The 25,590-nt window shown below is 60.7% G+C and overlaps 1 protein-coding gene across 1 annotated transcript; it reads right to left on the bottom strand.

Moving 5' to 3' along the window:
• Positions 1-58: 58 nt before the first annotated feature.
• LMNB2 (lamin B2) lies at positions 59-19,996 on the bottom strand. The gene is made up of 12 exons (XM_045491365.1): positions 19,646-19,996; positions 12,763-12,899; positions 8,256-8,412; positions 7,912-8,037; positions 5,744-5,914; positions 5,539-5,664; positions 5,004-5,224; positions 4,543-4,825; positions 4,348-4,455; positions 3,699-3,818; positions 3,324-3,437; positions 59-2,670 (listed from the first exon to the last, which is right to left on the bottom strand). Exons 1-12 carry the CDS (start codon positions 19,943-19,945, stop codon positions 2,629-2,631), a joined length of 1,905 nt encoding a protein of 634 aa, XP_045347321.1. The 5' UTR covers positions 19,946-19,996; the 3' UTR covers positions 59-2,628.
• Positions 19,997-25,590: the final 5,594 nt, after the last annotated feature.

The raw sequence follows: 25,590 nt of genomic DNA on the forward strand, positions 1-25,590 counted from the left end.
TGCCCCCCTCCGTCCCCGGTCTGGGGCAGCCGCGTCAGAGTAGACTCGGGGGCAGAACTTAAAATCAAAATGTTTATTGGAGTGTTGTACAAAAAGTTTCCGGTCATAAAATGCATATTACAAATCATTGGAGAAAGAAAAAGACCACACGTTTGGCATGCAAGTCCTTAGAAGCCGTCCGCCCAGCCGGCCCCACGGCAGGTTGTGCTGATGATCCGTCGGGGCGCGGGCCACGGGGCGAGACCCCAGCGGGGGTGCCGCTGGCCCGGGCGCCCGGTTAGCGAGTGGGGCTCGGACAAGGGAATCGTTCCCGCATCGTTTAAAGCGGCTTAAAGCTAAGAATGACAACTGCAGACTGTTTCCCAGGCCAGCGCTGACATCTGAACGTTGGATTCCGTTCTGGATTTCCAAATCCTCCCTTACCAACGGCCACCATCCTCCTGCAGTCACCAAGGGTCCCTAGTTAACCTTCCCCCCACCAGACAAGGACACCACGGTGCCTGGGCCCTTTCACCCCTCCACTCGGGACCTCCGCCAGGCCACCACGGGTTGGGGGGGGGGTGGGGGGGAAGGCCAGGCCACCACGGGTTGGGGGGAAAGGCTGGAAGCGGGCCTGGAAAGGACAAATGTCACCTGCCAGGAGGAGCAAGCCCTACCCGTGCACCTGGAGGCCCTGCCCGGAACCGAAAAGGACGCCATGAGGCATCTGAGCCCATGGGAACGATGGGGTCCACTCCCTGTCCACAGTCGCCTCTCCCCACCCCCCACCCCCCCCATACATCGCAAGATGTGGCCGAGACCAGTGCAGACTTTGGAGACCCCCATCACAACCCGCCTGATGCCTCTGCGTCTGAGCTCCAGACCCTCACTGCGCATGCAGTTCCTGTGATGCGGGTGTGGGGGCACCACCTTAGGGCCTCGGGGGCCCGGAAGCACTCGTGGGGAAGGTCACGTGTGGGGTGGAGGCTGGTGCATCATCGTGGCAGGTGAGCCCTCCCCCCCCCCCACCCCAGGACCCACCAGAGACGGGGGAGGGGTAGCGGTGAGACATTTCCCTTCACGAGAAAAACCAAGTTCACATCCTGGGGACTCTGGTGGCCACGCAAAGTACCTGACCTAAAGCCGACCCTAGATGCAGCAGACTGTTCGCTAGCCTACAAGTCTCTAACCCTCTGGCCACAGGCAGTTTCCAAGGAAAGGGAGACCGGTGGGGACCACAGGGACCGCATGCCGGGGCTCCCTGCCTGGGGCGAGTGGGAGGGGCCAGCTTGGTAAACGTGCTACCTTTTGGGGCAGCGTGCCTCCATGGCTCAGTATTTCGTCTTTAAGACTTGAGCTGCGCTTTCTGAAGGAATTTGCCGTCTGCGGCCTCAGCGTCCACCGAGCTGGCCACCCCCCCCCCGCCCCCCGGCAACTCCACCCCCTCGGGGGACTGTCCCAGTGACCCTGGCTCGAGCCCTGAAGTGGGATCCGGCAATCTGAGCACTGACCAATGTAAAAAAATAAATATCCATTAAAAAAATAACTTCTGTGTATCTATGTGGGAGGGGGTATGAACGGTCAGCGAGTGCAGAGGGGGGGCCGGGCGAGGTGACCGGGAGCCGCCCTGCAGGAATCGGCCGGCACCAGCACGGCCGTCAGAGAAGGAAGTCGCCCACAGAAGCCAGGACAGCGGGACACGCGAGCACACAGGGGCCGGTGGGGACCCGCACTCAGCCCCGTGCACAAGGCACAGAGTTGGAGAAGGGGGCCGGGTCTCACCCCGAGGCGGCTCTCCTCTCAGAGGCCCGGGAAGCAGCTGTCACACGTGGACACTCGCCGGCGAGGCTACCCCGCCTGTGCCCTTGCCATTTACCTGGTGACAAGTCTCCAAACGGAGCTGTCCCTGTCCCCTAGGTTTCCGGGTCTCCTGCCCCGCTGGTCCCGCAAGCCGAGGAACTCAAGTACAGAAAGCTCCAGAACCCCAGGGCCCGACAGCCAGGAAGGGAGGGGGGCTCTCCGCAGAGCCCCCGACACGTGCACAGACACCCGGCCTGCAGCCGCACACACGCTCCAGTGGAGTCAGAGCAGAGCCTCGTCCACACCACCCGCTCCCAACGCTCTGGTCTCCGGCCCAGCCGCCAAAATTCCACAGGGGGGGCGCGGGCCCCCCGCCAGGTCACAGCCTGGGCTCTGGATTTGGTTTTTAAAGAGCTTAACAAACAACGAAACTCCCGGGCATTTTTGCCCTCCGCCCACTTAAGGCCCACGGGTTGGTCCCGAGAGGAGAGGCCAGCCCCGCTCCGTCCGAGGGAGAGACAGAGGCAGGGAGAGAGTCGGGCCCCTGCACCCCCGCCAGGCCCTCCAGCCTCCAAACCCCGCCCCCGGCAGCTATTAGGTTCCTCGGCCTCCTCGAACTCAGCCAAATGGTGAAATGCGGCACCAAAAAAAAAAAACCAGGTCCAGACAGTGGCGATGAAGGGAGGGTCCGAGGAAGCCCACCGACAGCCAAGATGGCACAGACCCGCCCCCACGTTCTGGCAGTTTGCTTAAAAATTCTCTAGAAATGTATCAAGGACTAAAGACGGCCAATGATATAAAAATAGTTTTCAGTGGCTCTGGGCAAAGACACGGTGAGGCGAGTTCCGTTCACATGACGCGGCAGCCTCTCGAGGTGGTCCTCGGGTCCCCCTGGAAAGAAAGGCCAGCAGCCTAAGAGGCCGGAGCGTGCCCGCCTGGCTAGGCAGGTAGCTGGTGGCCCCCCACCCCTGCCAGACAGGGGCCGGACCAGGGCCTTCGCCAGCCCAGAGCACCAGCTCCCAGCGGGAAGACAGGGCCGGCAGCTTCAGCCTCAACTGTCCCCGTTCCAGAACCTTCCACGTCTCCCTTCTGAGCTACACAACACAACTGAAATGTCAGACCCCAGTCTTGGGACTTAGAGCTGCTGCGGCAAGGCCCCAGGGCCCTCCAGGAGCCCTTCCCCCCAAACCATCATCTAGGCCCCGCTGTCTCAGGCTGCCGGAGCAGTGGCACAGAGCCCATTCGCTGAGGACCCTCGGGGTTACACCGGTGCCGCCTGGCGGCGCTCGGGGGCCAACACCGCACTCCTGGGGGGCCCCCGGGCCAGAACCCTGAGGCCCTCACAATGGGCAAGAGCCAGGAGGCAGGGATGTCGCCCCCCCACCCCCAGCCCCACCATGGCACATCTCTGGCCACAGGCTGTGGGGCCCTCCAGGGGGTGAGGCCCGGACTGTGCCAAGAACCTTAGCACAGACGCAGCAGCCCGCGGGGCAGCACGGCCCCGGGGACACGGCGGCCACGCATGCCACCTCGGGGACTTCTACCTGTTGATGGAAAAGATCCTCCTCGCCGAACTCGGCTCCCTCCTCTTCTCCCTCCTCCCCGTTCTCCGTCTCCCGCACCACTGAGGACTGCTTCACGGTTCTCATGGCCACCTCCTGGGCGAGGGAAGAGCCGTGGACACTTGACCCCTCGGGTGCCCAGGGCCCGGCCCACAGGTCGGCCGTCAGGTGAGAATGCTCCGGCCAGGCCTCGGCGCGCCGCAGGACAGCACCCCAAACCCAGGATCGCCTTGCTGGCCCTGTGGCCGAAGCTCCACCCCAGGGCTCCCACAGCGGCCTGTGGTGCGGTCAGGGAGGCTCCAGGAGGGACCCCGAGGCCAGGACAGAGGACGGCCCCCACAGGCCCAGGGCACCCACCTCCCCATCCGCGTTGACCAGGACGGTCCGGAAGCTGTCGCCTGTGCTCCAGCTGTTCTGGCTCCTCCACACAAGTGTCGAGGGGGGACTGTGGGCCACTCCTGCACCAGCTGCCCACACCTGGGGGACACAGGGGGCCTCCATCAATGTTGGCTCTGGTCCCAGTACTCTGTGCCACCAGCCGGTTCCCTATCACTGCCCCCTGGGTCTGCCGAGGGATGTCCGTCGCCACGACACTGAGGTTCACGGTGGCCGACGGCTCTCGTCTCAGCGGACGACGGCCGTGCTGGGATCAGAAGCCCGTCGGCTCCAGGGGTCCACACCTGTCACTGTGAACATCTTCCGCCAATGCCCGCCCGCCAGCCCAGACAACCTGGATCCCTGTCTGCCACGGGACCCGGACGTGTCACCAAGGTGCTACAGGGCTCCAGGGAGGGTCCGCTGGCACAGCAGGGGCACACGGGTGACCCGTGACAAGCACCAGCCGTCCTCAGGGCAAAGTCACTCAACCACCGCCCCCCACCCCACCCCCTCTCCTGCCCCATCCCGGCCCCCGGTCACACTGGTCACCTGGCTAGCTGCTACTGCCACCCCCTGCCCCCCCTCCCCAACCCCCCGCCGGCCCACCTGCCCTTCCGCAGCCACCTACCGTGACGGTCTGGCCGGCGCGCAGCACGTACTTGGGCGTAAACTTGTAGGCAATCTCCTCCCCCTCCAGGACCTGCCTCTTGATCCTCCAGTTACCCAGAGACTGGTCCTGGCAAAGGGGACACGCGGCCTGACGTGACGCGCGGCTCGGGGGGAGCCCCACGGGGCCCAACCCCCAGGGACGCGGGCCTCTCACCTTGTCCGAGCTGTTCCTCAGCTGCACAAACCTGCCCTCCAGGTCGACCTCCTCGATGCCCACGCCGCCCGTGGCCGACGCCTGCTGCGCCAGGTGGAAGCCGCTGCCGCCGCCGCCGCCGCCGCCGGAGCCGATGCCGCTCGAGCCCGGCGACTCCTCCACCTCCAGCCGCTTCCGCTTGCCGCGGCCCGTGCGCCCGGCCGCCGCCACGCCGCTGCCGCTGCCGCTCGACGTGGCCCTCGACACAGTGATCCGCGACGACGGGCTGGGGGTCAGCTTCAGCCTGGGGGACGGAGGGCCGACTAGGGCTCCCAAGGGACCAGACCCGCTCGGCCTCCCCGTCCTCCTCGCCCCTGCCCCGAGAGCCCCCACCCCCTGCGGCTCCGCCTCTCCCCTCCCCCCCGGAGCTCCGCCCCCCCGGCCCCAACAGCCAGCCTCGCCCCGCCCCCTCGCCCCCCCACCTCTCCTCCTCGCCCTCCAGGAGCTTGCGGTAGGCGCTGATCTCCATGTCCAGGGCCAGCTTGACATCGAGCAGCTCCTGGTACTCGGCCAGCTGCTGCTGCATCACGTCGCGCATCTCTGTCATCTCCTGTTCCTTGGCATCCAGCATCTTGCGGAACTTGTCCCGCTCCCCGGCCATGGTCTCCTCCAGCTCGCGAATCCGCTCCTCCGCGGCACCGGCCTGGGGAGGAGTCGGGGCGGCCTCTGCAGGTCACGGGGAGAAGCCCTCCCGGCTGCGCGCCTCTCTTCCCGGTCCTCCTGCACACGCGGCCAGGCTCCCGGGGCGGGCCGGGGACAGACACCCAGCCCCAGGGGCTCCGGTGGCCGGCGGGCCCCACAGCCCCCTCGGCCAGGCCAGGCCGGAAGGAGCGCTGCATGCATCACCAGCGCCCGTGACTCGCCACTGCATCTACACCCGAAGCCAGAAGCGGGGGTCCCGCAGCAGCGGCGGGGGTCGCCGGGGGGGGGGGGGGTAGACAGGCCCCCGGGAGTCACCTGCTTCTGGAGGCCGGACAGCTGGTAGCTGAGGGACTCGACCCGCATGCGCGCTTCCTTCAGCTCCTCCCGCGCGGCGCTGGCGGCCTTATCGTTCTGGTCAGAGCTCAGCTTGGCGCTGTCCAGCTGAAGGGACACGGACCGGCAGGTGAGCGGCTGGCGGCGGGCGCGGGGCCCCCGCCCCCGCCGCCGCCGCCGCGGGCACCTTGGCCTGGTAGGTCTGCTCCAGCTCCAGCTTGTACAGCCGCACTTGTTCGTCGTGCTGGCTGCGCAGCTCCTCCAGCGCCTGGGCCATCTTGAAGTCGTACTCCTGCTGCCGGCTGCTGTCCACCTCCACCAGGCGGCGCTCATGCCGCCGCCGCGTCTCCCGCACCTCCTGCCGCACAGCGAGCGTCACCGCTGCGGCGGGCACCCCTGGCCTCCCGGCCAGCGGTGCCCCCCACCCGAGAGCCAAGGCCGAGCGAGGGCTCAAAACTGCACAGTGAACCACCGGGGCGCGGGGATCTCCCGGTTGCTTGCTCACACTGCGCGGAGGAGACCCAGCCCAAGTGTCCCCCAGCTGACTAGCAGGTAAATAACGTGTCCACCACCCCCGCCGCCCCACGGACGGACCCCTGAACACACGACGCTCAGAGAGGGAACCAGACACGAGAGGCCACGCGGGGCGGGAGTCCACGGGTGTGAAACGTCCAGAACAGGCTCGTCCACGGACGGGAAGGGGGCTCGAGGGGGGGGTGGGGGGGAGGCTGGGGACCTGGGAGGGAGGGGGGTGACTGCTGATAGGGACGGGGCTTCCTTTTTGGGCTGATGGAATGTTCTGGAGTTAAATACAAAACCCAGTAAATTGTATACTTTAAAAGTTTTAGGGTATGGGAATGCTCCTTTCCTTTTTTCTTTGAGAGAGAGAGAGAGAGAGAGAGAGCGAGCGTGCCCGTGCACGCGCACTCGTGCTGCCTGAGTGGGGGAGGGGCAGAGAGAGAGAGACTCTCAAGCAGCTTCCAGGCTCCAGGCCCAGCAAGGAGCCGGACACGGGGGCTCAACCAAGAGTCGGACTCTCAACCACTGACGGAGCCACCCAGGCACCCTGGGAGTATTTCAGTAGAGCTGTTGCTAAAAGAATTCCTGACGGGTCGTCTCAGGTACCTGGGGTCTGAGATAGAGACCCGGACCTCGGGACAGCAGAGGACACGCCTGAGGAAGGCAGGGGCCCCAGAGCACAGCTGCCCCAGACACACGGTGGGGTCAAGGGCAGGCAGAAGGAGCTGTTCGCCAGCCTCCGGCTCCAGGAAAGGGGACAGCCTTTCCTCCCAGAAGCTCCCCCCAGCACAGAGCTGTCACTTATCACACTGCGCCATCGCTTGTAAGAACAATAGGAATGTTTCTCAAGGAAGCCAATCCTGTTGACAACGAACCCACGAACAGCACACCCACCGTCACGGCGCCCCTCGCGGATGCCTGCCTCAGGACACCCCTCCAGGAGCCCTTCTGGGGTGCCCTTCCGGCTCCCCTGGCAGGCCCCCTCATGTCTGTCTTCCCGGGCCCCCTGGCAGACCCGGGATCCTTCACTGGTGCCTCCGAGGGGCCCCTCACAAGTTCAGGGTCCCTTACAGATCCCCTCGAAGGCTCCAGTTTTCTGGCGGATGCCTTCAGGGGTTCCCTCTCGGGCTGCTCCCCAAGTGCCCTGGCGGCCCTGGCTCTCACGGGGTGCGGCTGGAGTGGGAAACCACTCCTCGGGAGCATGGACATCCTTCCCTCGAGCAGCTCACCCAGGCAGTGAGGGCAGCAGCGAGGGCCCCAGGGTTCCATTCTGGGCTGTGACAGGACAATGGGCTTTGTGAGGACGAGCTGGGAGGGGCCACGGGGGGGGGGGGGGGCGGGACACAGAAACCCCTGCTCTAACCACCAGAAGCACTCATTCACTCCCAGGCAGGCCCAGGTTTAAAGGGGGAGGGAGAGACCCAGGAAGCAAGGGAAGCAGATGGGCCCCCCCCCTTCCTTCCCTTCCCTGGGGAGGGTCTGCTGTGGATTGAATGGTGGAGCCCCAAGTCCAAAAGAGGAGTCCACATCCTAATCCCTAGAACCTGGGAGTGTGACCTTATCTGGAAAGGGGGGCTTAGCAGATGCGATTAAGAGCCTCAAAATCAGATCATTCTGGATTATCTGGGTGGGCCCTAGACCCAGTGACAAGTGTCTGGGTGAGAGGCAGAGAGGCCGCGTGAAGAAAGGCACAGATGGAGAGGTGCCCGGGGTCCCCCAGGCTGAGAGAGGCAGAAGGACCCTCCCCGGGTCCCGCCCCGCCCCCCAGACTTGTGCCGGGCTGAGGCCCCTGTCTGCAGGCTGTCGCAGGGCCCTAGCGGGCCGGCTGGGCCGCACCTCCTCAAAGACGTTCTTCCGGAAGTCGAGTTCCTCCTGCAGGCTCTGGCAGCGGTTCTCCAGGTCCACGCGCATCAGCGTCTCCTTCTCCAGCTGCTTTTTGGCCACCGCGTGACCGTCCTCCGCCTGGGGGACACAGGACAGCAAGCCAACGTGACCATCTGCCGCCCCACGCGGCTTCTCGGGGCACGGGGGATCCCCTTAAACACACACACTCTGATGGGGCGTCGCCAGGTGGGAAAGCCGCTCACACCCGACAGGAAAGCCACCGCCTGGGCCCGCAGCACACGCACACGCCCACTGGCACCGGGCCTCCCCCAGACCAGGGCCCCCCGGAAACCCGCCTTAGCCAGCTGGGCCCGCAGCTCCGCCACACTGCTCTCAAGGCCCCTCTTGTCGCTGAGGGCGGCGGCCAGCTCTGCCTCGCTCCGGTGGAACAGGGACTCCAGATCCTTCACACGGCCCTGGGCCACCGTGAGCTCGCCCTCCCTCTTCTTGGAGCTGAAAGTCAAGAGCGGGACTCAGCCAAGAGCAGAGCAGGAGGGCAGCTGTGGTGCGGCTACAGGGAGCCCCTCAGGCAGCCCAGGAAGCCCCGGGACAAGGTCACCTGGGCACAAGCAGGCCAGACCCACCCCAGCTCTCGGCACAAACCTGCCCTGAGCCAGGCCAGCAGGGCCCCACTGGCCAGCACACACACACACACACACTCCAAAAACCCCAAGGGAAGAGCTTTAATGTCATTTTTTGGTGATTTCTGGACACTGGACAGCTCATAGAGGGGAGAACAATTTATTAAAAAGTTAACATATACTGGGGCACCCGGGTGGCTCAGTCGGTTAAGCATCCAAATCTTGATTTCTGCTCAGGTCCTAATCTCGCGATTTGTGGGTTCAAGCCCTGCGTTGGGCTCTGTGTGCTGACAGCTCGGAGCCTGCTTAGGATTCTCTCTCCCTTTCTCTCTCTCTGCATATGGTCTCTCTCTCAAAATAAATAAGCTTAAAAATAAAAATGAATGTTTTAAAAAGTTAACGTATAATTTAAATTTATTAAAGTTGTATATATTGGGGTGCCTGGGTGGCTCAGTCAGTAAGCATCCGACTTCGGCTCAAGTCATGATCTCACGGTTGGTGAGTTCGAGCCCCGCGTCGGGCCCTGTGCTGACAGCTTGGAGCCTGGAGCCTGCTTGGGAGTCTGTCTCTCCCTCTCTCTGCCCCTCCCCCACTTGCAGTCTGCCTCTCTCTCTCAAATATAAACATTATAAAATTAACATCCCAGCCACTGAAAAGTCCATCTCACTTGCAAACTTCAGTTATTTGAAGCAGGTTCATCTGGTATCCTAGTAGACAAGTTTCCTGATATTGAAGATGACAAACAGATTCTTTCAGGCACAGCTATTACTAGCGTGGGCCCCTGGCCCTTGATTCTCAAAGGAATTCTCAACCTTGGAGTTGGACACATGCCCACCTCCCCACCACGGAATTGAGGGAGCCATCCCCATCGAGCAGCACCACTCACATGGGACACGGTGGGGGCTGGGCGGCATCCCCGCCATTCCCCCCCCGAGGGAGAAGCACAGGGGACCCCGCATCAGCTCACGTGAGGTGGGGTGGCATAAAGACCAGAGACTTTGGCCGTCAAGCTGCCCATGTCCCCAAGAGCAGCCCCACGAATGTGGAGCTCTGCCCGGGTATCATATGGCCATTTTCCATGGGGGGGGTCTCAGGGTCCCCACAGCCACACAGCCCTGGCTCTCCAGGGGCTGCAAACCCTGAGCCCCTAGAGCGGTTTTGCAGGAGTTTGGCGGGGAAACAAGTCACTCATTTCACAACCATTACTGACAGCCCGCTTTGTGGAGGACACCCTCCTGCCAGAGATCCATCTGGGAACACCCTTGCTCCCACGGTGCAGAACTTTCTCGTGGGTGGGGACCAGAGGGAAACACGCTGCCTGCCAGACGTAAGTCTGCATCAGAAGGGCAGAAGAAGCAGGGAGGGGAGACGTGGGGTGAGCAGAGTGAGGTGGGAACTGTACTTTTAAGTCCCCCCAGCCGTGCCCGGGGGGAGGGGAGGGGGGCGGCCCAGGAAACAGACCTGCGTGAGGGCAGCAGTGGGAGGAGCCAGATGTGTTATTTCCAGGAGAAGAGCGTTCAGGCAGAGGAAGCAGATGTGCAAAGGCCCTGGGGTGAGGTGTGCCCGGCAAGTTTGAAATCCGCAACGAAGCCAGGGGGACTGGGACAGAGGCATCAGGTAATATGGAAAACTTCTGAACAACTTTATCTAGTGCTCGGTACCCTGAACAACTACACAGAACGGCCCAGAAAGCAGGGGCACTGGGGCTTATACTGGCTTTCGTCTCACTGGCCGTGTCTCACCAGCTTCAAGGCGCTAAGGCAGATCGCTCACCTGCCTGACAGGAAGTCCTGGGAGGTTAAGTGGGAGAATGTGGCTCCTCCACACGCTACCCACATTCCCACCCTCACGGGGCTGTGGTGGCAAGTTGTTCGGGAGAAGAAAGACACCAGAGCTAAATGGCCGCCCTGGTCTGGAAGGGCTCCTGCGCGGACGAGAGGAAGTGAGGCGACTGCGCGAAGCCCCGGAGGTCAGGGGCCAAAGAGGCGTCCACGGGCCCGCAAGCACAGGAAGGCTTCCTTCTGGAGTAGGGGCCTTACGGGAAAGTTCTGGCCCAGACACTTAGCAGCGTTCGCCATTCTTCTTGTCCTATCTGCCCCCACCCCCACCCCACAGCTGTCACCCGCGGAGGCGGTCACAGAACAATGGGGCTGGCAGTGCACAGCCCCGGCATCACTGATGAAGCAGCCCAGACATGGGGACATCCCAGCAGCCAGGACAGAGCCCCGGCACAGGGGCATCTCATGACTCGGGGGACGTCCGCGAGGGACGCCCCCCCATTGCCCTCAGGCGTCGCCAGTTCGTGGAGGTGCCTGCGGCTACACAGAAAAGACCCGTGGGACAGAAACGCGGCAGGCCCACCGAGGCGACTCTGGGCGAAGGCTGGGGCCACGTGTGCTGCTTCTCTTCAAACTACCTTGCATTTTCCACTTTCCTGACAGCGAGCATCTGTGACCGATAGTGGGGAAAAAAACCAAGACTTCTGGCCCAGACTAGGAGCGTCTGGAGAGTTCCGGACTCCGCACCGACACGAAGAGAGAGAGAGGCTGGGGTCCGGGCGGTGCTGCCTCTGCACAGTCTTCTCCAGGATCACTTTTTAATGAAAAAAAACCGACCAAACGGATGGCCCACACAGTCTACCTGGCCTTTTACAAAAGCAGGACTTGCCTTTGTTCCTTGGCCAAAGACCGGGTGACCGCGCAGCGTGGGCCCGTGTCTGGGCTCTCTGTTCTGCTCCAGCGGATCTAGTCCACCGAGGAACCACAGGTGCCCATCACTCAGCGACAGAAGCCAGGCTGAGGGGGCCACACGCACAGTGTGGTTCCAAGTCTAGGACATTCTGGAAAAGGCAGAACCATGGAGGCAGTGAAGGGAGGAGGGAGGGAGAAAGGGAGGGAGGGACGGATAGAGCACGAGACTCTGAGGGCCAGGGGGACCACGATGGTATAGGGGCGGATACGTTCTCACGATGCGTTTGTGCAAACTCACGGGGGAACCCCCGCGAGAGTGAGCCCTAACGTCAGCTGTGGGCTTCAGTTAACGATAATGTATTGGTGTTGCCTCGTCCGTTACAACAGCCTAGCACGCTCATGAATGTAAGGTGAAAAAGGTGTTTATAACGGGGAAACCGGAGGGGGGATTTTGGAAACTCTGTACCATGCACTCGTTTTCCTATAAACGTAAAACTGCCTTAAAAAAAAAAAACCCAAAACTCTATTTAAAAACTAGGAAGGAAAAATTCCCGCAAATGCAACGGTGACTCGGGTGGCGGCTGGGGCTGTGGGCAGGGACACAGGCACCAGGCCTCGGCCCCAGTGACCGCCAAGCTGAGGGACCCTGGATACGCCCGGCCCCTGCCACAGTTTGCCCGTCCGGACTGCAGACCGTGACGGTCGGGCCCCGGCGGGTGTGAGGCTTACAGCGGGTCACAGCCGACTGCCTGCTGTGGCGCACGGTGTCCCCGATCAAGGACTCCGTCCTGCTGCTGTCCGCACCCGCACAACTTGGTTCTGCTCGTTTCCCGTGCGGCCCTTTCACTCAAAAGTGGCCACAGTATGTGCTTTTGAAGAGAAAAGCCCACAGCCTGAAGGCTGCCTCCCCCAGGCGGCCCGTATGGTGGCTGAGGTGCTCCAGTGGGGGGACGGAAGCAGACCGATTTCCCGGGGCGGGCACCCGACAGGTGCCGTGGAGGACGAGGGCCACTGCGCGCACGTGAGGTGGGCGGCAAGGTCCCTGGGGACCCGTGACACAACAGCGGTTCCCAAGTCCAGGGCAGAGAAGGGAGGCTGGGCTCTGGCCCGTCCTTTCCCCCTGGGAGCACAGGGGCCCCGTGCTGACAGCTCCCTACAGACTCCGCTTCAGGAGAGCTGCTCGGGTTTGAAATCTGCCTGGGGAAGGGGCGCCTGGGGGGCTCAGTCGGATGAGCGTCCGACTCTTGCCGTCGCTCAGATCCTGATCTCACAGTCGGTGAGATCGAGCCCTGCGTCGAGCTCTGTGCTGACAGTGCGGAGCCTGTCTGGGATTGTCTCTCTCCCCCTGTCTCTGCTCCTCCCACCCTCTCAAAATAAGTGAACTTCTGAAAAGAAAAAAAAAAAAAAAAAAAAAAGGAATCTCCCCTGGGCTGCATGATGCTGGGAAGGGGCGTCTGGAGGCCGAGGCCACAGAGCTCGGTCCCGGGGACGCAGCTCAGAACGAGGGTGGCAAACGCCAGCCACACACCTACCTTTTGTTCGTCTCTTCCAGCTCGGCCCTCACCTTCCCCAGCTCGATCTGCAGCCGGGCCCGCTCTCGGGCCGTCTCGTCCAGCACCCTGCGGGCGTCGGCCAGCTCCGACTCGTACAGCGTCTTGAGGCCGCTCACCTGAGGGGGTTCGGCAAGGCCCAGGTCAAAGAGGAGCCTCTTCCCCGCCGCGCAGGCTCCCCACACCCCCCCCCTCCCGGGCCAGACGGAGCTCGTAGGGACAGCGGACGCTTCCGCACCCAGTTCGGCCCCGCTAGCCCGGGGCCACCCCAGCCGGTCCCACCCGCCCTCGTGGCCCGTCCCCTGCCCAGGTCACCCACCAGCTGTGCACACGGCTCGCTTCTCGTGGCCTTCTCGCCCCCAGCCTCCCCCATGTCTACGTGCCCAGGACCACGCACATGCGTTCACGATATCTGGAACCCAACAGGACAGTGAGGTATCCCCTCCACCCTCTAGGACGGCTGGGGTCGGAAAGACAAAGGACAACAAATGCTGGCAACACAGAGAAATGGGGCCCTCCATGCACGGCCGGGGGAATGGAAAGTCGGGCAGCCGCTGCAGAAGACGGCGGGGCGCCCCCTCGGACGGGTTAGCAGACTCACCTGTAACCCGCCCATTCCCCGGCTGAGTATCTGTCTGCCCAGAAGCAGTAACACACGCGTCTACACAAACCCGGGTGCGTGTTCACAGCAGCACGATTCGCAACAGCCACAGAGTGGACACGACCCACAGGGCCATCCGCGGACGAACGCACACGGCACCCCACCCACTCACTCGGCCGCGAGCAGGAGCGAGGCGCCCACCCCCGCCGCCCCGCGGACGGACCCCGAACACACGACGCTCAGGGAGGGAACCGGACACGAGAGGCCACGCGGGGTGTGGGCCCACGTGTGTGAAACGTCCAGAACGGGCTCCTCCACGGACAGGAGGGGGGCTCGTGGGGGCTAGGAGCTGGGGTGATGGGGTTCCCTCTGGGGAGATGGAATGTTCTGGAAGTGGACGGAGGTGAAGGCTGCACCGTTCTGAAAGTGCTAAAAGCACGGAGGTGTAGAGTGTGACTGGGTGAGCGGTGGGGACGGGAATTCCAGCTCAGTAAAGCGGCTGAAGACGGGGCCGCAGGACGACAAGCACAGCCATCGCTGTGGAGCTAGAAGGTGCCCGCGCGGGTGTGTGTCCGGGGTGCAGCTGGGACCCCACCCGTCCACAGGAAAGGCCCCGGGGCAGAGGGGCCGTGGAACCTGCCAAGTGCTAGGGTCATGACCATCCCGGCTCGCCCAGGGGCCAAGGAGCCTCCAGGAGGTGGCGCTTTTCAGAAAAGATGGTTTGTTTGTTTTTTTTTAAGTGTTTTTCAAGTTTTATTCAAGTAATCTCTACACCCAACACGGGGCTTGAACGCACAACCTGGAGACCAAGAGTTGTATGCTCCACCGACGGAGCCAGCCAGGCGCCCCGAGAGCTGGGGTTTTGACATCCAGTCTGAGACCCCACGCACCACCCCCACTGGCCCGGGCACCCTGTGCCTCAACCCGGCGGCTCCCAGTCATCTCATCCCACAGGTAAGACGGGATCCGGGCTCCCAGGCCTCCTTCCCAGACAGGGAGCGGTGAGCTGTGGCCTCCTGACCTGCCAGGTGCGGGGCCGGTCTGCCGGGCGCAACTCCAAGGTCAGGACACACGATAGGGGGAGTGGAGACAAAGCCAGCTTCTCCCTCCTGCACCCCCAGCAGCAAGGGCCCTCCCTCCCACAAAGGTGGTCACCTCTGGCCACACCCGATGTCTCCAACTCTGGGAACTGGCTTCTGGAATAAACCTCAGTTCACAAAGTGACTGGCTCCTCTCTCCACAGGTACATGGGCACCTGGGTTTACGTGTGTGTCTTTGCTCGTCAACTGCCATCTCACCTTCTAGAACTCTCCTGAGCCCGAGGGAGGGGCACACGCAGGGCATACCCCTGCTCCTCCCCCAGCCTGGGGCCCTTTCCCTCACACCCTCCCCTCACCAGGCAGGGGGTCCTGGGACGAACAGTGACCAACACAACGGTCACTAAGGCAACCTCAGTACGGAGCCTGGTCAGGGCACAGGGCAGGAGAAGCCAGCAACTATGACACCGCATTTAAGTTTTCCATACTTCATTCGCAGCGAGATTTTTGTACTAGTTAAAAAAAAATTTTTTTGGAGTAAACTCTACCCCCAACGTGGGGCTCGAACTCACGACTCCAAGATCAGGAGACACGTGCTCCACCGAGTGAGCCAGCCAAGCGTCCTACACGTTTTAGTTTCTTAAATAGTCCGTGAAAATATTACTTGTCGCACTGCCCCGGCCTGACCACGAGGAAACAGGAGGCAAACCCCACTAGACAGACGTCTTACGAATTCCTGACCGGCACTCCTCACGGCGGCCCAGGGCACGCACACGAGGGAAGTCTCAGAAACCGTCTCGGTCCAGAGGGGCCCGAGGAGACAGGACGCCTGGATGCCATGTGGGGTCCCCAGGGGGTCCTGGGGCAGAGGGGTCAGGGGAAACTGAGGACCCACAAATAAAGTATGGGTGTTAGTCAACGAGGTCAACGTGACGTCAATACTGGTGACATCGGGGTGACAAACATAACACGAAGGACCAGCAGGGGAACGGGGCTGGGCTCTGTGGGAACCCCGCGCTAGCCTTGCCATTTTTCTGTACATCTAAAACTGGCCTAAAACATCAGGCTGAGTCAGTAAAAATATACCCTATCGCTTGTCTTCACGATTCAGATTTTTCACACCCCCCCCCCCCGATTCTGTGCCCGAAGGGTCACAACCACCTCAAGTGTCCTGTTTAAAGTACCAAGTTCTGGGGCGCCCAGCTGGCTCCGTCAGTAGAGCATATGGCTCTCGATCTCAGGGTGGTGAGTTCGAGCCCCACGGTTACGGAGATTACTTAAAAAAACAAAAAGAAAACCAAAAGCACAACGACAAGCTCTTGCAGTGGGACTCAGGTCCCTGCGTGTGTCCCCGTGCGGCTGGTGTCCCTTTGGTCTCGACAAGGCACTTATCTACAGCCACCAGGTCTGCAAACTCGGGCCCACGCGCCAATTTCCACCACGCCACCTGTCTTCGTCCAGCCTGCAAGCCCCGAATAGTTTTTGCATCTTTCAATGGCCGAGGCAGGAAAAAAAAAGAAAAGAAAAAGAGATTTTGCGACCCAGGGAGGGAAATCCCAGGAATTCTGATTCCAGCGTGTACAAATGAAGTTTTACGGGCACGCAGCCTGGCCCGCTCCTTCACACGGTGTCTGCGGCAGCTCTCCACTGCAGCCTCGGGGTCGAGCAGCCCCGACGGAGACTTCCAGCCCACAGAGCTAAAACGCGGAGCCGGCTCCACAGCAGCGGGGCAACCTGGAAACTTCTTGTAGGGGACAAGCTCACAGACTCCTTTTTCTCAGACCACTAACAGGTGCTGCCCTGGCAGGCCCTGCTTCCCTGCACCTGTGAGGCACTGCGGGCACAGCAACCAGAGACCGACGGCTGGGCCTATTGTTCTGTCTTCCATGGCATTCTGCAAGTGCCAGGAGTGAGCAAATGTGCTCGCATGTGTTGGGCAGAGAGGGGGTGTGGGGGGGGGGGCGCACGTAACCCGAGGTGGCCTTTTCCTGTCCCTGTGTCTCTGGGGGACGACTTCCCGGCTGAGAACCACAGTCCCACAATCCCCTAATGCGGGCAGCCCCAAGTGCTACTCTCCCACCCAGCTCGCCCTGCCCAGCCCCTGCTCCCTGGGTCCACCTGAGGGAGTCCCGCCCCGCCACCCCCCCCGCCCCCAGGAGGAACAGGACACCTGGGCAGGTAAGGGAAAAGAAACTGAAGGCTGGAGGAACCTAACACCCCAAGGGGAGGCTCCTTGGAGAACTGCCCCTCCCTCCCGGGCCCCTTCCCTCCCCGCCCGCACCCAGATCTCTCTCCCAACAGAATCCGGCCCGCCCCAGCCTTTCCAGAAACCTTCTAGTGATCCGAGCACATGGCTATTCAGCAGTGCACTGCCCACCCCACGTGTGAGAGCGAGCCTGCGGGCAGCACTCAAAACGGGTGAAGCTGTGGTTTTATTTCATGCAGTTCCGCTGTCTGGATTTTACGACAAGCGTGTGACACGCTCAGAACAGTTTAAAAGGCATCTTCAAAGGGTTCCTCAAATGGTTTCTCCTCTTGGCATTGGGGCGGGATCATCCTCTGGGGCGAGGCCATCCTGGGCACTGTGGGGGCTGAGCACACCCCTCTCCCCAGCCACCCGATGCCAGGAGCACCCCCAGCGTGATGACCACTAGCGTCCCCAGACATCATTCTGTGTCGGGCAGTCTCCATCCAGGTGCGAAGCTTCCGCGCAGGTAAAAAATAAACGCTGCTTGGCCCATGGCCCTCCCACCCGAGCCACCTCTCCAGCCCCCTCTGCTTCTGCCCAACTCAGCAGTCAAGCCTGGGCCCCACTGTAGCCCAAGGCCATTTCCAGGTCACTCCCTCTGAAGGGCCCATGTGACCTCCTTCCCCATCCCTCCGCAGGTCACCAGCTCCCTCCACTGCCCAGTGAAGAGGGGTGTTTATCCGCCATTTATCCTGGGAGCCCACCCCTCACCCCTGGGGCCTGTGCACAGCCCTCAAGGTCACGGTGGGGCAGGCTTATCGCCCGAAGCACCATTCCCCTTGCTCCCAGGAGCAAGCCTCACCCCTGAAAAGTAAGTAACGCCACTGCCCAGACAGACAGACAGACAGGGCCCGGATACAGCTCCCTGGCCCCACCAGTGTGCACTCCAGGGACAACACCCACTTCTGCTCCGCCCACCAGGCTCATGGCCCCCAAAGGTCTGTTCGCCATTTACTCTGTCTGTCGGTGGGACAACCGAGGCCAGGGGAAAGACCAGAAGCCAGGTCCCGTGGCGTCCTGACCAACCTGCAGGTGGGAGCTGGAGGTCCACATCCTGAGGACACGAGCACCCCGCTGAGGCAGGTGGCCACGCTTGGGACCGGACCATTCTAGCCCCACGGCATAAATGACCCGTCCCCTGGTCACGCAGACTAAAAGCAGTTTGGATCTGGGTTTGAATCCAGTTCCGAGCAACACACACCACCACCCCCCGCCAAGGACACTTCTTCCTCCCCGTCACCCAAGCCGCTTTCTGAGCCACTAAGGCCACGATGACACAGGGGCAACGAAGCCACAGGGCACTTCCCCTGAGTGCCTGCCCTTCATTCCACGAAGCCAACACCAACTCCCAGGGCCCACCAGCTGGCACAAAAGGTGGGAATTGATATTTCCACTTTACAGAAGAGGAACTGAGACCCAGAGAGGGTAAGTGACTTGCCCAGGGTCACACGAAGGGTAAGTAAGTGGCTCCCAGAAATGACCCCCTAGCTGCTGTCCTCCCACAACTCTGTCACATGGTCTACTGTCAGGCTAGGGACACCGTGGCTTCAGGACCTGGCTCTCCTAGCGGCCCTCAGGGGGGACCGCAAGGTGAGCACCCTCGTCACCCCAACCCATACTCAGAGGACCCCTACGTGGGTTTCAGGGGGCCGGCTAAACGAGAAAAGAGCCTGGGGCCAATGAGGGTTGGGGGATAGTTGGGCGGGAGCCGCAGTCCCCACCAAGAACCCACCCAGGACCCCCAGACATCTGGCTCTCACATCCCCTTAGGGGGAGGGTTTACCCAGCCCCTCAGTCTGTGAAACCCTGGGGCCCACCTGGAACCCAAAACTTCCTAGTGGGTCCCCAAGACCAGCTGTCTCCCCATCCCCTCTCATCCACTCAGGGGTGGAGCCTATCAGGCTCCAGCCCATCAGCAAACAGGGCTCCCCAGGGCCCAACCGAGGACCTCTCAAATTTCCCGCGGGATCCCTAACACATCAGGCCCCCTCCCCTAGGACGCCCTCCCACCCCAGGTGCGGGTAGGAGACGAAGCCTACAGCCTAACCACCTCCCCAGTCCCTGAACTCCCCAGAGTTCATCACAGGACTTCTGCAGAGTTCTACCGAGAAAAGACCACGTGACTCGCCCCAGGGACCCCCACCCGCACCCATGAGACCCTCCACCCCTCCTCAGGGCCTCATCAGACAGCCTCAACTCCCAGTCTCCTCAGAGACCAGAGAACCCCACCAAATTTTCTCCCAGGACACCAGAACAGACTAACGCATCCCCACAACTCTCTTAGGGGCGTGGCTTACTCTGGCTCACACCCTCTCAGTCAGGGGATCCCCAGATCTTCTCCGAGATCACTCAGCGCTCGGGGCTGTCCCATATCCACCAGTCGTACAGAGGACCCCGAGATGCCCTGGGGGTCCCTCAGAGCACGGTCTGCCCCAGACTGCACTCCTCACTTAGGAGACACCCGAAACCCCCTGCGGGCGCTTCGGCGGACAGGGCCCGCCCTAGTATGCAACACTCGCTCACAGGTCCCCCCAAAATTCCCTGGGAGCCCTCGGTGGGCGGGGCCTGTCCCAGGACGCACCCCTTGCTCACGGGTCCCCCGAAAAATCTGAGGATGCCCCTCGGTGGGCGGGGCCTGCTCCAGTGTGCACCCCTCGCTCACAGGTCCCCCGAAAAACCCGAGAATCCCCCTCGGTGGGCGGGGCCTGCCTCAGTGTGCACCCCTCGCTCACAGGTTCCCCGAGAAACCCCTGAGGACCCCTCGGTGGTCAGGGCCCACCTGGCTTCAAACCTCACTCGCGGGGATCCCCGAAGCCCCCAGGTACCCTCGGAGGCCGATGCCCACCCCAGCGTGCGACCCTAGGGGTCCCCCCGAAGCCCCGGGGAACCCCCCCGGTGGGCGGGGCCTGCCCAGTGTCACTCCCGCGCAGGGGAACCCCCCGGAACCCTCGGAGGCCGGAGCCCCCGCTCCGCGCCCACCTCGCGCGTGGTCACCTCCTCCCTCTCGGAGATCTTGAGCAGGAGCCGGTCGTTCTCGAGCTCGAGCGCGCGGACGCGGTCGATGTAGTGCGCCAGGCGGTCATTGAGCTCGCGCAGCTCCTCCTTCTCCTGCAGCCGCGACAAGCGCGTGGGCGACAGCGGCGTGGCGGGTCCGCCCGCGCGGCCGGGCAGCGGCGTGCCCATGGCGGCGGCGGCGGCGGCGGCGGCAGCGGCGGCGGCGGCGGCGACGGCTCGGGGCCCGCGCGGCTCGGAACGGCGGCCGCGGCTCGGCGGGCTCATTCAATCCGCGCCGCCGACCAAGATGGCGCCCGGCGCCCGCCGCCGCGGAGGAGCCTGGGACTTGTAGTCCGTCGGGGCTTCGCGGGGCACGCCGGGAGCTGTAGTTTCCTGCGCGGGCTAGGCCGGCCCGCCTCCCGCTCGGGTTCCCGCTCCGTCCTTGGCCGTCCATAAACCGTAATCCGTTAGCCAAGCCGCCCGCCCCGAAACTCCCAGCTCGACACCGAGAGACACCGGCTTTCCCGCCAATGCCCAGTTTCCACACTTGCATAGCCTACCTACTTCTTTGGAGTCCTATTAAAATGAAAGGTGAAGGAACCTGAAAAATATGCTCAGTGATGTCACTTACCTGTACAATTAAAAAAAAATGAAATAATAAAATTAAAATAAAATAAAATAAAATAAAATAAAATAAAATAAAATAAAATAAAATAAAATAAAATAACAGCTCACAGGGGTGTCTGGCCTGCTCACTCGGTGGAATCTGCGACTCTTGATCTCAGGGTCGTGAGTTCGAGTTCCACTTTGGGTGTGGAGATTACTTAAAAAAAAAAATAGTACATTAACTTTAAAAAAGTAACTGAGCTCATAGATACAGAGAACAAGTTGGGGGTGGTTGCAGTGGAGAGGTGGGAGGTGAGCAAAGTAGGTGAACGTGGTCAAAAGGCACAAATTTCACGTTATAAGATGAATAAGTTCTGGGGATGTAACGTACAGCATGGTGACTGTAGTTAATAACACTCTATTGCATATTTGAAGTTGCTAAGTGTTCACCACAAGCAAAAAAATTGTAACTATGTACGGCGATGGTTGCTAACTAGACCCACTGAGGTCATTTCAACGATGCACACAAAGATCAAATCATTAGGTTGTACACCTGAAACTGATACAATGTAATATGTCAATGACATCTCAATATTACACACAGGCACACACACCCCTCCGGGAAAGAAGCACAAAAGGCCACACAGTCTATAATTCCACTTGTATAAAATGTCCACAAGAGGGGCCTCTATAGAGCAGGGTCTTGGAGCCTGGACATCTGGCCGCATCCTGCTCTGTGGGGGTGGGACGTGGAGGAACATCTCCGGGCTCCCCACCGCTCCCCTTGAAGCCAGGAGCACCACTGCCTCACTCCAGTCCCTAAGACCAAAATGTCTACACATTTCCACGTGTCACCTCCGAGGCAAAATCACCCCCAGTTAGGATCACTTCCTTCCCCGTACCCTGGACCTTGCCAGGGGCTCTTTCTGCCTGGAGAACCCCTCCTTCCCATTTGTCCCACCTTGGGGACTGTGGCTTAAACAGCTTCCTTCAGGGAGCCTGGCCAGTGGCACATTGAGAATGTGATTCCCCTTCCAGCCTTCTGAGGAGGCCAGGACGTCTCCCTTGCGTGCTCACCTGTCTTGAACACCCAGGCAGGAGCAGGTCCCCAGCTACACTGTCACTCTGCTGTCTTCTCAAACGTTACCTTGTGCTTTAAACCTGACATTGTCGTCTGCACCTGCTAACGGTGGGCCATCAAATACAAAAGACAGTTGGTAGAATGTGAGGGCATTTAAAGCAGAGGGAAGGTAGGTGATACTCCAGGCGGCAGGGCCAGAGGGGAAGGAAAGGACTGAAGTTTGAGGGTGGCATGGGGTCACCTTTCCAGCGCTCCACCCCCAGACTGAGCTGCAACCCCCTCCTCATCAAAGCAACTGGACCAGCGCCCAGAGCCACAGGTCAGCGACCTGACCCCCAGCGCCTGCAACTCAGGGCCCCGCAGGGTCCGGCGCACCGTGAACCGCTGTCACCCCTCCTGACGCGGGGATGTCCCATCCGCCTCCTGGTCTCTCCCAGGCCAGGGTGCCATTGCCCTGCTGGCTGTCGGGCTGGCCTGGCTTCAGCCTTCCCGTCTGTGAAAAGGGGTCGGGTCCCTGCCACACGCCCTGACCTCTCAGGGCTGGGCGGGGCTCGGGGTCCGGAGCACCCCCCGACGCGGGACCCCCCGGGGGCTGGACTCCAAGTCCCAGAAAGCCCTGCGCTCCCCGTGGGTGGGGCCCGGGACGTCCCCCCTCTCCGCGCGGTTGGAGAGGCTTCGGCAGTTTTCAAATTTTGGCGCTGGGCGGGCGGGGCGGCGACAGCTGCGGCCGCCTCCCGCCCCCTCCGCAGGCTGCGCTCCGGACCCCTGGCCCGCACGGGACACTAAGGCACGGGACCCCCTAGCAGGGGCGACGCGGAGGCGGGACTCGAACCCAGGAGCGCACGCAGAGAGTGCTCGGCTGTCTGCCTTGGAGGCAGGGGGTCCGGGTAGGGGTGGGAGGGGCCGAGCCCGGGACCGCCCAGCGCGCCCACCCCTCCCCCAGTCGTCCCCTCCGCGCCCCGGGCTTCGCGCTCCGTTTGGCGCCTGATTTTTCAAAACCTCGGTCCAACGGACGCCGCTGGCTGCGGGCCCGGCTCGCGAGGCTGGATCCTGGGTTCCGGGGCCTGGCGGGGAGTGCAGATTCTGGAGCCCAGACCCCAGAGCCTGCAGGCTGACCCTGGAATACAGAGGCAGAATTCGGGAGGCTGGAGGGCTGCAGACGGGTGACCCCAGATGGAATCTGGGTGCAGGCTGCCGTTCCTCACAGGCTCGGAATGCGCTGGAGAAACCACCAAAGACTCACTGAACTTCTCCCCTGTGCCGGGCACGGGGGGCTGCATCGGGGACCCAGACAAGGATCCCTGCTCTGGGGCAGCTGACCTGGGCGGAGCTGGAAGACAGGTCCTGCGGGGGAACACAGCAGGGTGAAGGGGCTTGGGAGCGTGTGGATAGGGGGTTGCATTTATTTTTATTTATTTTAAGAGAGCGGGGGAGGGTCAGAGAGACCCCCAAGCAGGCCCCTCCACGTCATGCGGAGCCTGATGTGGGGCTCGATGCCATGTGGGGCTCGATCCCAGGAACCTCAGATTATGACCTGAGCCGAAATCCAGAGCTGGAGGCTTAACCCACTGTGCCCCCCAGGCGCCCCAGGGGGGTTGCATTTTTAAGTAGGGGGGAGAGCTCCTTAAAGGCTGGGCCTCGTGCTAGCGAAGCTGACGTTTGAGCAAGGACTCGGAGAGAAGGAGGGGATCCACCCTGTCAACTGTGGGGAGAAAGCCTTCCACGGACAGGGACCCCCCAGCGCTGCCTCTGGGCATGGAGGGGTGTTCTCACCCAAACTAGTAGCCCGAGGACAGATTTGGGGATAAAGAGCCCCCCAGGTGCCCTGGGAAAAAGAGCACTTTAAAATCCAACTTCGTCAGGGCGCCTGGGGGGCTCAGTCAGTTAAGCATCCAACTTCAGCCCAGGGCAGGGTCTTGTGGCTTGTGGGTTTGAGCCCCGCGTCAGGCTCTGCGCTGACAGCACGGAGCCTGCTTGGGACTCTCTCTCTGCCCCTCCCCTGCTGCATTCTCGTGCTCTCCCTCTCTCTCAAAATACATTAAAAAAATAAAACTTAAAAATAAAATAAAATCAAGCTTTGTTGAAGCATTAGTGCAGCCATCTTTATGTTTGTTTGACTTTCCGCTTTTAAGCAAATATAGGATATGATGTTAGTGTATTAGTTACCTATCACCGTGTAACAAATAGCCCTAAATGTAGTGGCTTAAAGCAACTCCCATTTTTCTCTCAGTTTCCGTGGCTCAAGAATCTGGGTGGGGCTTAGCTGCACATCTGGCCAAGGCTTCACAAAAGCTCACATCAAGTTCACTCACTTTTTTTTTTTTTAATGTTTATTTTTGAGATAGAGACAGAGCATGAGCTGGGGAGGGGCAGAGAGGGAGGGAGACACAGAATCCGAAGCAGGCTCCAGGCCCTGAGCTGTCCGCACAGAGCCCGACGCGGGGCTCCAACCCACGAGCCGTGAGATCACGACCTGAGCCGAAGTCGGATGCTCAGCCGACTGAACCACCCAGGTGCCGCCTTCACACTGTTGATGGAAGGGTTCGAGTCCTTGCAGGCAGTTGGGCTGAGGGTCTCAGGTTCTTGCCAGCTGTGGTCCAAGGGCTGTCTCAGTTCCTCATCACATAACAGAGGATCTCATTTGGGTTTTGAAACCCTCGCCATTTGTTGTAACAGGGAATCAAAAACCAAAACAGCCCAAATATCCCTCAGGCAACGGACCCACACCTTCGTGTAAATACACACCGTGGAATTTTATACAGCAGTAAATGTGAATGTGCCCGGGGACACCCATCCACAGAAAGCCCTCCCCAACAGAAGATCGTGCAAAGAAAGCGAAACGCAGAAAAGTTCCAACAACATCCTGCCATTTTTATAAAATTCAAAACGTGGCCGCCCTAGCTTATATTTTGGAGGGCTGCGGCAAAGGTGATACATTGAAAGGAAAAGTGGAAACTTGTTTACTCAGAAGTCAGCTCATGGTTTTGTCTGGTGAGGAAGGGGGGTGATACCTGAGGTGGGTACACGGTGGGGGTTTCAACATGGTGGTCCCCTTGTATTTTGTACGCCTGGTGGTCGTGAAGTCTCTATTCCATAAGCTGGACATATGAGTTATAGATGCTTTTTGTGTGTTTCACGTTTCAAAAGTGGGGGAAAAAATGGAAATAGAACATCCTACCACAAAAGAGAGATGGTAACCGCTCAACCTCATGGAGATGTTACCTAAGCTATGGTGGTAATCATGTGGCAATCTAGGAATGTATCAACTCTACACGTTGTATATCTTACATTACACAATGTTATACTCAATTATATCTCTGAGTTTTTTTTAATTTTTTTAATGTTTATTTATTTTTGAGACAGAGAGAGACAGAGCGCGAGTGGGGGAGGGGCAGAGAGAGAGGGAGACACAGAATCGGAATCAGGCTCCAGGCTCCGAGCTGTCCGCACAGAGCCCGACGCGGGGCTCGAACTCACCAGCCATGAGATCACGACCTGAGCCGATGTCGGACGCTCAGCCGACTGAGCCACCCAGGTGCCCCAATCTCAAGTTTTTTCTTTTAAAAAGAATATCCAAAAAACGAAAAGATATAGAATGTGAGCCACATTGTTACTTTATTTTTTTAAAGATTTTTTCCAGTTTATTTATTTATTTTGAGAGAGAGAGCAAACCGACGAGAGGCAGAGAGAGGGAGAGACAGAATCCCAAGCAGGCTCTGCACCGTCAGTGAGGAGCCTGACACAGGGCTTGAACTCACAAACTGTGAGATAGAGCCTCCATCGGGCTCCGAGCTTTCAGTGTGGAACCTGCTTGGAATTCTCTCTCTCCCTCTCTCTCTCTGCCCCTCCTGCGAGCGTGCTCTCTCTCAAAATAAATAAACTTTACCAAAAAAAATTTTTTTTTAAATAAGACTTTAGGGACACCTGGGTGGCTCAGTCAGTTGAGCATCTGACTCTTGATTTAGGCTCAGGTCATGATCTCCCAGTTCATGGGTTCAAGCCCCCCAGACTGAGCCACCCCGGCGCCCCAACGCTAACCCTGTTTTAAGGGCTCAGTAGCCACACGCAGCTGGTACCTACCAGCCAGCACAGGTTGAAGAGAATTCTGGGAAGGTCACCCAGGGGAGGGACTGTAGTGGCCTGGGCGGGGGTTGCTGCTGTACTTGGACCTAGTCCGTCTCCCTTTGTGGGCTTCTCCCTACACCTCCTTTTCTAGACCTCACTCCAGCACCCAGATCTCAGG

This window comes from Leopardus geoffroyi, chromosome A2, assembly GCF_018350155.1.
Source record: "Leopardus geoffroyi isolate Oge1 chromosome A2, O.geoffroyi_Oge1_pat1.0, whole genome shotgun sequence".
NCBI classification, from domain to species: Eukaryota; Metazoa; Chordata; class Mammalia; order Carnivora; family Felidae; genus Leopardus; species Leopardus geoffroyi.